Source organism: Balaenoptera borealis (genome assembly GCF_965194805.1).
Source record: "Balaenoptera borealis genome assembly, chromosome: 19".
Lineage (NCBI taxonomy): Eukaryota > Metazoa > Chordata > Mammalia > Artiodactyla > Balaenopteridae > Balaenoptera > Balaenoptera borealis.
The window spans coordinates 11,491,272-11,504,429 of NC_138878.1; the positions used below are offsets into that span (position 1 = coordinate 11,491,272).

Sequence of the window (13,158 nt, forward strand, 5' to 3'; positions counted from 1 at the left end):
GGCGGCCCCCGCAGGTGCTCGACTCCTGCTGGGGGCGGGGCCAAAGCTGGCGGCCGCCGGGCGCGCGGACCTCCACCCGCCCCGCCCCCTCGCCTGGCGTATCGACCCGAGAGACTGCGCACTCCGCAGACCCCCGGCCCCGAGGAAAAACGCTTAAGCGCAGAGTGTTAGGTGCCCCCCATTCTCCAAAACGCCGGGCCCTGAACTTCCTGCCTCTAGGCCTTTGCGCGCTCTGTTCCCTCCCTTTAGAAGGCCCACCGCCCTTCCGTCCCCGGCCCTGGCCGTGAGCGCCTCCTTGTAGGCAGCAGTTCAGCCTTGACTATGACTGGCCAGCGGCAAAGCAGGCATCAATCAGAGGCCACGGATGAGTCGATGGATCTCTGGACCCAGAAGTTGTTTAGCCAATCAGGTTTACAGTAAAGAACATTTTCCTGGGTTCACTTTGTCGCTGATACTTTTCTCGCCCATCCTCGGGTTTGGAACCCTGCCTCATCTCTAGAATCCTGGAGCCCAGCCATCTCTGCTCATGCAAACTCACAGGGAGAAGGTACAGCCTTGTTCGCGGGTTGTCTGCCACGTCAGAAAACCTTCACTCTGCACCTGTTACCTCGTTGCAGGTATGTGGCGTCTAGTGTGTTTAATGGGCAGTGCTGAAAGCAGCCCACGAACAGGTGTAGCTCAAAGAAAGTCACTCAGGAGATGACCCAATGCACGGGGACCCTCATGGGGGCGGCTCTCTCCCAGGCAGCCTGGGTTTGGGGAAAGAGCTTTGCTGGGGGCAGGGGGCCCTAATCCAATCCCTGCCCAGCCACCTCCTGGGATTTGGCCTTGGGGGTGGTGTTGTGTTAGGGTTCCAGGTCCTGACTGGGCGGCGGGACAGTGCGCATGCGTCCCTCCAGGACCCGCATCTCTGAGACTGCCATCTTCCTCGAGGCAGGAACTCAGAAGTCAGTTTTCTTAGATGAAGGAGCTACTCCTCTTGAAGTCGTGCCACTGAGGGGGTCAAATCCCAACCCTCTGTTTTACTAAAAATAAGATATATTGAAGTATAATTTACACATGGTGAAATGCACAGATCTTAAGTGAAGAGACGGATACATTTTGACATATACATACCATAGTGTAACAAACGCCACAACCAAGATATAAAATATTATCACCCCCACCATACAGTATGCTGTCTTTGTGTCTGGATTCTTTCACTCCACCAAATGGTTTTGCGATTCACTTGTGTTCCTGTGTGTATCAGCAGTGTGTTCCTTCTTATTGCTGAGTGGTGTTTCACTTCATAAGCACACCACACTTTATGCACCCATTCTCCGGCTAGGACATTTGGGCTGTTACCCCTCCCCCACCCCACTCCCTTTTTGCTCCTTGTAATGAAGTGATTCTCAGCCCTAAACATAGGCAGGCAAGAAATGTAGGTTTCTTTATTTTTCTATTAGAGAATGAAATTTGAATTTCGATCCTGTATTCTGCCATGAGTCTCACTGGAGAGTCTTAACAAAGAGACTGTTTCTAAAGGTGTGGCCAGGGCTTAGGGAAACCATAAGGAGGTGCAGGTCAGCTTAGGGCTAGGGTCAGTGGGCCTGGAAACGCAAGAGTGGTTACCCGGCCCCTGGGGAGGGCGATATGCAAGGGGGAGGCCGCCAACAGGAGCTTGGCCTTTGTGGAAATCAGTGAAGACCACCCAAATGAGAACGAGTAGAGGCTGTTTATTCAGAGCTTGCTATAGCCTGGGAGTCAGGCAGCATCACTTGCAGCATCGCTTTTCCATTCCCACCAGTAATGTATGAGGATTCCAGTTTCTCCACAACCTTGCCAAAACTTATTTTCCATTAAAAAAATTATAGGTGTGAAGGGATATCTCACTGTTTTTTTTTCAATTTTCAAAATTGTGCTAAAATACATAAAATATAAAATTTACCATCTTAATCGTTTTTAAGTGGACAGCTCGGAATGTACTAAGTGCATTCATATTGTTGTGCAACCATCACCACCATCCATCTCCAGAACTCTTTTTTAATTGAAGTTCAGTTGATGTACAATATTGTATGTTACAGGTGTACAATATAGTGATTCACAATTTTTAAAGGTTATACTCCATTTATAGTTATTGTAAAATATTGGTTGTATTTCTCATGTTGTACAATGTGCCCTTGTAGCTTTTTTGTTTCCTCCCCACCCCCACCACGGCATGGGGGGAGGGTCTTAGTTCCCCTGACTAAGGATTGAACCTGTGCCCCCTGCACAGGGGAGCGAGGAGTCTTAACCACTGGACCACCAGGGAAATCCCCCATGGAACTTATTTTATACATAATAGTTTGTACCTCTTAATCTTCTACCCCTATATTGCCCCTCCCCCCAGAACTCTTCTCATCTTGCAAAACTGAAACTCTATATCCATTAATCTATAACTCTCCTACCCCCAGCCCCAGGCAACTAGCGTTGAATTGACTATCCTCAGTACCTGGTATAAGTGGGACCATACAGTATTTGTCTTTTTGTGATTAGCTTATTTCACTTGGCATAATGTCCTCCAGGTTCATCCATGATGTAGCATATGTCAGAATTTTCTTCCTTTTTGGGTCTGAATAATACTCCATTGTTTATATATATACCACATTTGGTTTATTCATTCATTGGTCAATGGATACTTGGGTTGCTTCCTCATTTTAGCTACTGTAAATAATATTGCTATAAATATGGGTGTACAAATATCTTTTTTTAATATTTATTTTTTTAAGTGAAGTAGACTTGATTTACAATGTTGTGTTAATTTTGCTGTACAGCAAAGCGACTCAGTTATACACATATGTACAGTCTTTTTAAAAAATAAATAAATAATTAATTAATTTATGGCCGTGTTGGGTCTTCGTTGCTGCACACGGACTTTCTCTAGTTGTGGTGAGCTGTGGCTGCTCTTTGTTGCGGTCCGTGGGCTTCTCATTGTGGTGGCTTCTCTTGTTGCAGAGCATGGGCTCTAGGCGCGCGGGCTTCAGTAGTTGTGGCACGCAGGCTCAGTAGCTGTGGCTCGTGGGCTCTATAGCGCAGGCTCAGTAGTTGTGGCACACGGGCTTAGTTGCTCCACGGCATGTGGGATCTTCCCGGACCACGGCTCTAACCCATGCCCCCTGCACTGGCAGGCGGATTCTTAACCACTGTGCCACCAGGGAAATCCCTATACATTCTTTTTTTATATTCTTTCCATTATGGTTTATCCCAGGATATTGAATATAGTTCCCTGTGTTATACAGTAGGACCTTGTTGTTTATCCATTCTATATGTAATAGTTTGCATTTACTAACCCCAAACTCCCACTCCATCCCTCCCCCCTCCCCCTCCCCCTCCCCCTCCCCCTTGGCGACCACAAGTCTGTTCTCTATGTCTGTGAGTCTGCTTCTGTTTTGTAGATAGGTTCATTTGCGGCATATTTTAGATTCCACGTATAAGTGATAGCATATGGTAGTTATTTGTCTTTTTCTTTCTGACTTATTTCACTTAGTATGATAATCTCTAGCTGCATCCATGTTGCTGCAAATGGCATTATTTTGTTCTTTTTTATGGCTGAGTAATATTCCATTGTGTATATGTACCACATCTTCTTTACCCATTCATCTGTCAGTGGACATTTAGGTTGTTTCCATGTCTTGGCTATTGTGAATAGTGCTGCTATAAACATAGAGGTGCATATATCGTTTTGAATTATAGTTTTGTCCGGATATATGCCCAGGAGTGGGATTGCTGGATCATATGGAAATTCTATCTTTAGTTTTCTGAGGAACCTCCATACTGTTTTTCATAGTGGCTGCACCAATTTACATTCTCACCAACAGTGTAGGAGGGTTCCCTTTTCTCTACACCCTCTCCAGCATTTGTTATTTGTAGACTTTTTAATGATGGCCTTTCTGACCAGTGTGAGGTGGTACCTCATTGTAGTTTTGACTTGCATTTCTCTAATAATTATCGATGTTGTGCATCTTTTCATATGCCTATTGGCCATGTGGATGTCTTCTTTGGAGAAATGTCTCCCCCCAGTCCCAGGCAACTAGCACTGAATTTGGCTATTCTAAGTACCTGATGTAAGTGGGATCATACAGTATTTGTTTTTTTGTGATTAGCTTATTTCACTTGGCATAATGTCCTCCAGGTTCATCCATGATGTAGTATATGTCAGAATTTTCTTTCTTTTTGGGTCTGAATAATATTCCATTGTGTGTGTGTGTGTGTGTGTGTGTGTATATATATATATATATATATATATATATATATATATATATACCACATTTTGTTTATTCATTCTTCAGTCAATGGACACTTGGGTTGCTTCCATGTTTTAGCTACTGTAAATAGTGTTGCTATGAACATGGGGGTACAAATATCATTTTGAGACCCTGCTTTTAATTCTTTTGAATATATACTCAGAAGTGGAATTGTGGGATCATACGGTAAATCTATTTTTAATTTTTTGAGGAATTACCGTATTGTTTTCCACAGTGGCTGCACCATTTTACATTCTCATCAACAGTGCACAAGTGTTCCAATATCTCCACATCCTCTCCAGTTCTTATTAATTTCTGTTTTTTTTTTGTTGTTTATATTAACCAAACTAATGAGTGTGAAGTGATACCTCGCTGTGGTTTTGATTTGCATTTCCCTAAAGACTGGTGACTTTGATCACTTTTTTATGTGCTCATTGGCCATCTGTGTGACTCCTCAATATTTATGATCACCACTGATGCTGTAGGAACTTAGTGCCCCAGCCATGTGACGGCCAGGGCCTGTTTCCACCTGCATTTCAGCCTCTGCCGCCTCCCATGTTAATTTGAGTGATTGTGATGCCACTGCGTGCCATGGGCCACCAGGTCTTATCTTCCCCGGCAAAGTTGTCCATGGACCGCTCCAGTGGGTGAGCTAACCAATCCCAGAATCCCGTGTTCAGTGGTCCTCGGGCCACAGTTACTGTATCAGTCATGGTCGTGCCTGAGAAAAGGTGGCACGTTCAAACTGGGTTATTTGAGGAAAGTTTGAATAAAGGGAATTTTTACAAAGGTGTGGGCAGGGTTTAGGGAACCAACAAAGGATAGTGAGGTGCACAGGGTTCTAGCAACAATGGGGACACACCTAGAGCTGAAGGGACACGGCGGGAGCAGTTGTGGAACCCAGCGAGGGTGGCTGTGCAGACAGGGCCACCTGAGATGAGCCGAGCCGTCCGTGGCCTCTGCGGAGGGAGACAGCCAGCCCACGGCAGCCTCCCAGGGAGGGAGCCCAGAGAAGAAATACCCGACTTCTCTCTCCTGCCCCGTCTCCGGCTCTGACCCCAACAGGAAGCCTGAGAGCCTGGGAAGCTGTTCTGCAGTCTCGTCCCTGAGGGTCAGTCTTGCTGGAGGCCAGCAAGGTGGAGAAGGATGGAGAGTGGATCTGAAGGGGAAAACGGAAGACATCCACAGCCATTCTTACAGCTATTCTGTATCACTTAAGATGCTGTTTGTAATAGAACACGTGGCTAACAGTGGCTAAACAACAGTGGTTTGCTTTTCTCACACGGCAGGGATCTGGAGGTGCGCAGTTGTAGGCTTTTGCGCAGCACCGGGCGATGGTGTGGTTCTGGTCAGGGTCTTTCTTCTCTGGTCTCAAGATGGCGGCCAAGGCGCCAAGCACCACATCCCCTCAGGACTCAGCCAAAGTGCTGGAGGAGAAGCGCTGGCTTTCTCCTCACCTCTTTGCCTCCATGGGATTATGTTCATCAGAGCTCTCCCCCCACTCGCCCCCAGAGCTGGGGTGGGGTGACCCTCCAGGGGAACCCTCCACGAGGACAAGAAGGGGGAGATGGCTTTAGGGGAGTGGCAAAGGCTGTCCCTCCTTGTGACAGGACGGTCACCCTGCTCCCAGGGAGTACTCACCTCGTGGTCTGGTTTGAATGAGGGGATGGGTGGGGCAAAAAGGAATCATTCAAAGTAAAAAACACACCAGCAAATGTGCACCAATCTCTGTGGGCCAGGGAAACGCTCCCTTCCCTGTGATATACCCTCCAAGGCCATATCCCTCCTGTACTCTACTCGCCCAGAGTTTACTTTCCCAGCAGACCTCAAGAGCCAGTGACCTCAGGCTGCTTCCGTTTTCTGCTCTGGAAAAGTCCCCGAGGCAAGGAAAATACAAATGTCTTTGCTACCTGCTTGGAATGAGTGAAGGAAAAACAAAACAAAACAGCAAATGTTAATATTTACATAAATTACCTTGGCCTGGAATTCAATATGGATTCCTTATGCTCAAAGCCAGGGCTGACATCCCTGGCCTGAATCCAGTCTGTTAAAATATCAAAAAGCTTCAGACCCAGTTACCAAGCAGCTGCTGGCCCCAGTCTGTTTGCCCCCTGAAATGTGGCTGTCTCCGCCCTCCCCCAGAGAACAGGGCTCAGGGCCTCCATGGACCAGTCCCTGCCGAAGCCACTGTTCTCCCTGGTCAGAGCGTCTGCTCACCAGCGGTTAAATAGTTTGAACATCCCCCTGCAGAGAACGCATGACTCTAAAACAAAACTAAATTTACAACTCAAAAACAAAACTAAAGTTACAACTCAGAGACAAAACTTCAAAGCTAATCAAGTCCAAATCAAGTCCTGTGACACTGTCCTGCTTGCTCTGACCCACTTCTGCCTAGATGACCATGGCCCTGTGACCACAGAGCCCCGGAGGCCTTGGAAGTAGATGCAGTTCACCCAGTCAGCACATTTTCCTTCTCAAACTGGCTCAGCGGTGAGGCCCAGGCTGGATTGTCCAGAGCAGCAGCTTTCCGGACCCTCTCCAGGTTTCTCAGACTCGCTGTGTTCTTTTCTTGTTTGTTTCGTGTCTGTGTCTCTCACTGGGGTCTTGGACCCACGAGGGCAGGGGTGCCCTGTGCTCTGTTCCTGTGGGTGCTCTGGTGTCCAGATAGGCGGCTGTCCCAGGGGAGAGAAGGAACTTGTGCCCATGGTGCTGAGAAGTCTTCTGGCCTCCACTTACGGCAAATGCATCACCGGTGTATTACCTACATCTGTCCTCTTATTGTTCTGTGACAATTAAAATCGTTTTTCTGTTTTCTCCATGTGTCATTTGATGGTGTGAAATCAAAGCCCCATTTTGTATGAAACTCAAGCGTTATGCAATGACCAGTTCCTTAAGTTGAGAATTATCACAGGAGAAGAGAATTCGGTTGAGCTCAGCGGCAGATAAGGGGCAGCCAGTCAGCATATTTGCCAGCCTGTGACCCACCCACGGCCACCCATGGGGGCGATTCCTTCATGCCTACATGTGTCCTCATGCAGGCTCTGAAGCTGCTTGGTTGGGCTGGTTTCGAGGTGACCCTCTGGATGACACAGCATCTCTGTATGATACTGCACTTAAAAAAAAAAATTATTTATTTGCCGCGCCGCGAGGCATGTAGGATCACAGCGTGTGGGATCTTAGCCCGCCGACCAGGGATCGAACCCGTGCCCCCTGCAGTGGAAGCACGCAGTCCTAACCACTGGGCCGCCAGGGAAGTCCCATCCCGATACTGTACTTTTAGATGAGACTCACACTGAAAACCCTCTTCGCTGAGGACGCGAGGCCCCCAGTGATGACCAGCTGGGATTCTTTGGACCCCACGGTGGGATTGCCTGTACTGAGGAGCTGGGAATCCTCCCTGGTGCACTGGGAGTGGCAGAGCCCCCGGCCCTGCATTCTGGTTGCAGAGCTGGGCTATGCGGGGCCTGAGCTCCCAGCCTGGCCCGCGGTGTCCTGGGGATGCCAGGCGTTGCCAGGGTTCCTGGGTGACCTTGTGCCAGGGCAGCTGCCCTTTTCCCAGGGGCTAGATGTCCCCGGCCGAGAGCCAGTACAGGCTTCGAGGGGGGCTCGGTTCCCCCCCACCGGCCCCGCTTATCGCCCGAGGTTCCTGGGTAACAGGAGGGTGGCTCTCAGGCCTCTCTGGCTGGGCTGGGCCTGTGGGATCCCAGGGGAGGTAAAAGGAGCCGCTGGGGCAGGTGCCCCGTGTCTCCCCGACGGCAGCAGCATGGCCTTTCTCTGGCTCCTCTCCTGCTTCGCCCTCGTGGGGGCCGCCTTCGGTGAGTGCTGGGGCTGGGAGCGCCAGCCAGGTCTGGGAGGGGGCTGAGGAGTAGTTCCCTGAGCCCCTAATGGCACCGCAGCCAGGCCCCATCAGAGGCTTGATGGGCTCTGTCCGGAGCAACCTGGGGGCCTGGCCAAGAGGGAGATCTGAGCCCCCTTCCCTGCTCCCTTGGGCCTCACACCCCGACAGGCAATCTAGCCTGCAGGGAGGAGAGGGGTCCTTCTGGAGCTTTCTGAGCCCTCACACCCTGCACTGGAAGGGTGGAAAAGGCCAGTCTGGGCTGCACCGAGATCTGAGGCCCCAGAAGTGGCTCAAGTTGGGGAGCTGTGGGCAGAGAAGGGTGTGGTAGCAGGAGCCCTCCTACGGCCTCCACCTGGGGTTTTTATTTACCGTCCTGGGCACTTGCTAAGCATTTCATTTTCTATTAAAAAAAGAAGAAGAAATAGTGAAAAATACAAAAAATATGACATCCATGTACTTTCCATTGGGATTTAGCAAATGTTATCTTTTTCCAGATTTGCTTCAGGTATTTCTTTTTAAAACATAAAACAGATGCGGCTGAAGTCCCCTCTCCTCCTCGGAAGGTGATCCCTATTCTGAGCTCACTGTGTATCATTTCTGTGTGGGATTTTATAAATTTACTACACATTCATAAATCCATAAACACAGTATAACATTTGTAAAAACTTACATGAACTGTATTATCCGCTACATCAGGTTTATAACCTGCCTTTTCCCACCTGGGTAGTTTTAGATTTATCCCTGTTAATATGAAGACCCAGCTCGTTCACTTTAATCGCTGTAAAACACTCAGCTGTGTGAATACATCACAGCTGATATTCTAATCTTCTTGCTATTACAAAAAAGTGGATTATGTTGATGACATATGTTTTGGTGGTAACAACCTCCAGTGAGTGGCTGGTGCACACCCCTGTCCCCACGGGCAGGATGCCCATCTGGGCATGCAGCAAGGCCTGCATGACCCCCGGGTGGCCTGGCTGGTCGTAAGGGCTGTACCTGCCCAACTTTCCTTACTGTGGCCAAATTGTAAAACCTGTATACAGGTGCCGAGAACTCACCTGGTCCTGACACAGCAAATGCGTCATGGACACATTAAGTACACCTGACTTTTCTCATTGTTTTGTGACAATTCAGGTCCTTTGTTTTCGGTTTCCTCAATGTGTCCTTTTACAGCGTGGAATCAAAGTCCCGTTTTATTAAATAATTAACTAAAACTTTATACAATGAAGAGTTCCTGAAATCTCTGGGAATAGAGAATTCAGTGTAAAACATACTCGCATCGGCTACCAGAATTCTGGGTTCCCCAGGGTCTGGGGTTATCAGATTTTAATTCCATACCCCCCAGGCCCCACCAATCTAATGGGTGAGCTTTGACTTGTGAGGTGAGATTGTTTGCTCCCCAGTTTACTGAGGAAAATGAGCATCAGGGATTCAGTGACGGGTCTGAGGCTTCACCGCAAGGAAGGGTGGGCCTCGGAGTCCAGGCAGGACAGTCCGATTACTCAGCCTGTTTTCTGCTCTTTCAGGCAGGGTGGCCCTGGGTGGGAGCAGCCCTGTTCCTCTGCATCCCTGGATGGGACACCGGGGTCAGCAGGCTGTATGTGGGGATCCTTGAGCCCACAGGTGGGAGGCACCAGGAGAAGTTTTTTGGAGGACGGGGGAGTGTGGCAGAGGGTCCTGAGTCAGCCTGGGCAGCTGAGCTACAAACCAGGGTTTCTGCAGACTGGCTCCGGGTCTCAAACCTTCTTCCCCGTCCCGTCGCCCTCCTCAGGCTGCGGGGTCCCCGCCATCGACCCTGTGCTGAGCGGCCTGTCCAGGATCGTCAATGGGGAGGACGCTGTCCCCGGCTCCTGGCCCTGGCAGGTGTCCCTGCAGGTGAGGGGGGATTCTGCGCATGCGTGGGAGAATGCACTGGGATATCAGCCCAGCTGGGGGCTGCTGCCCAGATCGGTTTTGCTGGTGTCCGGGTGGGGCTGACCCTCCCCATCTTCCTCCAGGACAGCACCGGCTTCCACTTCTGCGGGGGCTCCCTCATCAGCGAGGACTGGGTGGTCACCGCCGCCCACTGCGGGGTCAAGTGAGGCCCCGGGCTCAGGGTTCTGCTTCGGGCTCCAGTCTGGGGTGGGGGAGGGGAGTAGGGTACATCCTCAGTCCTCAACCCCCCATGTGATTCCCCCAGAACCTCTGACCTGGTGGTGGCCGGGGAGTTTGACCAGGGCTCAGACGCCGAGAACATCCAGGTCCTGAAGATCGCCAAGGTACGCCCAGGCCCTGCTGGGCCGGCCCGGGATCAGCCGCGGGGCTGCAGGCAGGGGCAGGGGGACAAAGACCCTTCGGCCGCTTGAGAGACAGGAGCCAAGTGCAGATGAGGCCGGTCTCAGGAGTCTCATTCCGGGCTCCAATGGGTCTGTTTCCGCTGAATGGATCGCCAGGAAAGGAGCTGGTCTCCTTGAAACCTGCAGATCCCCGACTTAACCCAGGGCCTCACCTCGTCTTTCTGGGCCCCACCCGCAGGTTTTCAAGAACCCCAAGTTCAACATGCTCACCGTCCGTAACGACATCACCCTGCTGAAGCTGGCCACGCCCGCGCGCTTCTCCGAGACCGTGTCCCCCGTGTGCCTGCCCAGCGCCAACGATGACTTCCCCGTCGGGATGCTGTGCGTCACCACGGGCTGGGGCAAGACCCGGTACAACGGTGAGTGGGCCGTGGCCTTTCCACCCACGAGGCGTGTCCGGGGTAGGGGCTGCCTGAGCCGCAGGAGTCTCCAGGTGGGACAGGTATGGCTCTTTTTAAAATGTTTTGGTCTAAATTCCTATACAGTCATCAATATTTCCATTTCTTTATTTAAAACCCTCTTAATGAAAACCCTACCAGACATGAATAAAAATGAGGGTGAGTAATATATATGTAAACAGTTTCTGAAGAAACACCTAAGTACCAGCAAGTCTTGCCCCGTCTCACCTGCAAGGAGATGGACAGCCCGGATTTCCCTCCAGACTGAGGAGGGCGGTGCGTCCAGCGGCCCTGAAGTCTGGGCCCGGAGTCCAATGTCCTGGTCGGGTTCGGGCCTGAGCGCCCAGGTGCCCCTCCTCCGCAGGTTCTTCCTCGGCGTCCTGAGTTCTTCTGCCCCGGCCACGGCCCACCGGCTGGTCCCATAACAGAACAGAAGCAGCCGGGAAAGGGCAGCAGGAGGGAAGTGCTCCCTCGGGGGTCCCCTCCAGTGTCCCCAGTCAGAAGGACGTCCATCCCCTTCCCTGGGGAGGAAGGCCGGCCCCTCCGCCCACACACAGTGGCCAGCAGGGCCCAGAGCACACGGGGCTCCGAGGCAGGACTTGTTGCAACAACTGCTGGAAGCACAGTCCCCGCTGTCTGGTGTGGAATCGCAGAGGAGCCGCGTCCCAGACTCTTTGAAGGTGTCAGGGAAGGCTCGAAGCTCGGTGTCCACGATCATCGTGACGGAGGAAGACGAGCACCGTGCAGGGGGAGGGCAGGGCTCAGGCGGCCCCTCGTCTCTTCTCCCCAGGGGCGGGCTGGTGGGATGAGGGGCCCTGACCCCATGCCCTCTGTCCTTGCAGCTCCCAAGACCCCTGACAAGCTGCAGCAGGCGACCCTGCCCCTTCTGTCCAACGCCGACTGCAGGAGGTACTGGGGCAACAAGATCACCGACGTGATGATCTGTGCGGGCGCCAGCGGCGTCTCCTCCTGCATGGTACGGCCTGGCTCCGCCACCCTGCCCGCCCTCACTGACCGTGCCTCCCCTGGCCAGGCCAGGAGGCCCACTCCTCTCTGCCATGACCTGTCTAACTTCATGCCCTGCCCAGTGCCCCAGTGAAGGGCTGGACCAGCCCTATCAGATGCCCCTGGTGAGGTCCGGCTCTGGCCAGGTGTGGTGTGGGGCTTCCCAGGGGTATTTAATCTCACACCAACCCCACGAGCTGGACGCTTCAGCCTATTTCACAGATGATGAGGAGGCTGAGAGGATAAGCCACCTGCCCCAGGCCCTCCAGGAGTAGGTGGCCGAGCTGGGGCTGCCATTTGAGCAGATCTGAGTCTCTTGTGCACAACCACTGGGTCCCCACTTGTGCTTTGTCTGCACCCCCTGGACTTGCCAGGTCCGGGCACACTAGGGCCCTGGTACTCCCTTTCAGGCTTGAACACAAGTCCTATCTCCTCCTACAGGGTGACTCTGGTGGCCCCCTGGTCTGCCAGAAGGATGGAGCCTGGACCCTGGTGGGCATCGTGTCCTGGGGCAGTGGCACCTGTTCCACATCAACTCCTGCTGTGTACGCCCGTGTTACTGCACTCATCCCCTGGGTGCAAAAGATCCTGGCCGCCAACTGAGCCCAGGGCTCCTGCCATCCCAACCCTGAGAGTCCCCAATAAAAGTATCTGTCTGCACATGTCTCCCTGTGTGGCCTGGGTGACGTGGGGCTGCAGTGGTCCCCGTCACCCACCAAGGGGAGGTGTTCCTGCTCCCTTTCCAGGCCGCCAGCACCCCAGCAAACCCCCTCTCAGGAAGCTGAGTCTTTGTATCTCATCCTCCCTGCTCAGGACTCCATCCTGGAGTAGAACCCAGGGACTAATTGCTGGAGCCAGCTTGGCCCATGGAGCTTTCTGGAAGGCAGGAGTCTCGGCCAGGCTGTGCAGTCCCCGGAGATGGGCATTGGGAAGGCAGGGTGGGACTGTGGAGATGGTCTTTCTATCCTCCTTGGTTCTTCACCTGCACATTTCTGCAAGACCCGTTTATCCCGATGATTCCTGTACTCTCTGTCATAGATGGGCCTGGAGCAGGCATCTATTGCCCACAAAGCACTGGGTTTAGGGGAGAAGCAGACAGAATTACGACAGTTCATTTCCCATTTTATCCTCCCACAGCCAGACCTGTAGCCTCCACCATCAGTCACAGCACCACACGTCGGTCATACACAACCCCGGTTCACATCATCCTCTCCCAGGTCCCATATCTTGATGTTTCTTTCCCTCTAGAGTTTCTACAAGGCTAGTCTTTGGGAAGGCAGTTGGTAGTCCACAGTAACCGGGCATCTGGGAAGGAATGG

General features: G+C 52.0%; 1 protein-coding gene across 4 annotated transcripts; it reads left to right on the forward strand.

The window, feature by feature from the left end:
• The first annotated feature begins 26 nt into the window (after positions 1 to 26).
• Positions 27 to 12,499, forward strand: LOC309616140 (chymotrypsinogen B). Of its 4 annotated transcripts, none has more exons than XM_082366392.1 (7): positions 27 to 617; positions 9,872 to 9,975; positions 10,098 to 10,177; positions 10,280 to 10,358; positions 10,615 to 10,795; positions 11,677 to 11,810; positions 12,281 to 12,499. In XM_082366392.1, the coding sequence occupies exons 1-7, from the start codon at positions 527 to 529 to the stop codon at positions 12,440 to 12,442; spliced, it is 831 nt and encodes a 276-aa protein (XP_082222518.1). In that variant the 5' UTR covers positions 27 to 526; the 3' UTR covers positions 12,443 to 12,499. The 4 variants fall into 4 exon arrangements, with proteins under 4 accessions (XP_082222518.1, XP_082222519.1, XP_082222516.1 ...); XM_082366393.1 differs by lacking the exon at positions 27 to 617 and adding an exon at positions 7,947 to 8,077; XM_082366390.1 differs by lacking the exon at positions 27 to 617 and having other exon boundaries at positions 8,110 to 9,975.
• The last annotated feature ends 659 nt before the right edge of the window (positions 12,500 to 13,158 follow it).

Bases quoted from the DNA above. Each gene is read 5' to 3' on its own strand.
- LOC309616140 (XM_082366390.1), top strand. From the start codon at position 9,517: ATGAGCATCAGGGATTCAGTGACGGGTCTGAGGCTTCACCGCAAGGAA. The intron at 10,796-11,676 runs GTGAGTGGGCCG...CTGTCCTTGCAG, and splicing joins GGGCAAGACCCGGTACAACG to CTCCCAAGACCCCTGACAAG. The intron at 11,811-12,280 runs GTACGGCCTGGC...CTCCTCCTACAG, and splicing joins GCGGCGTCTCCTCCTGCATG to GGTGACTCTGGTGGCCCCCT.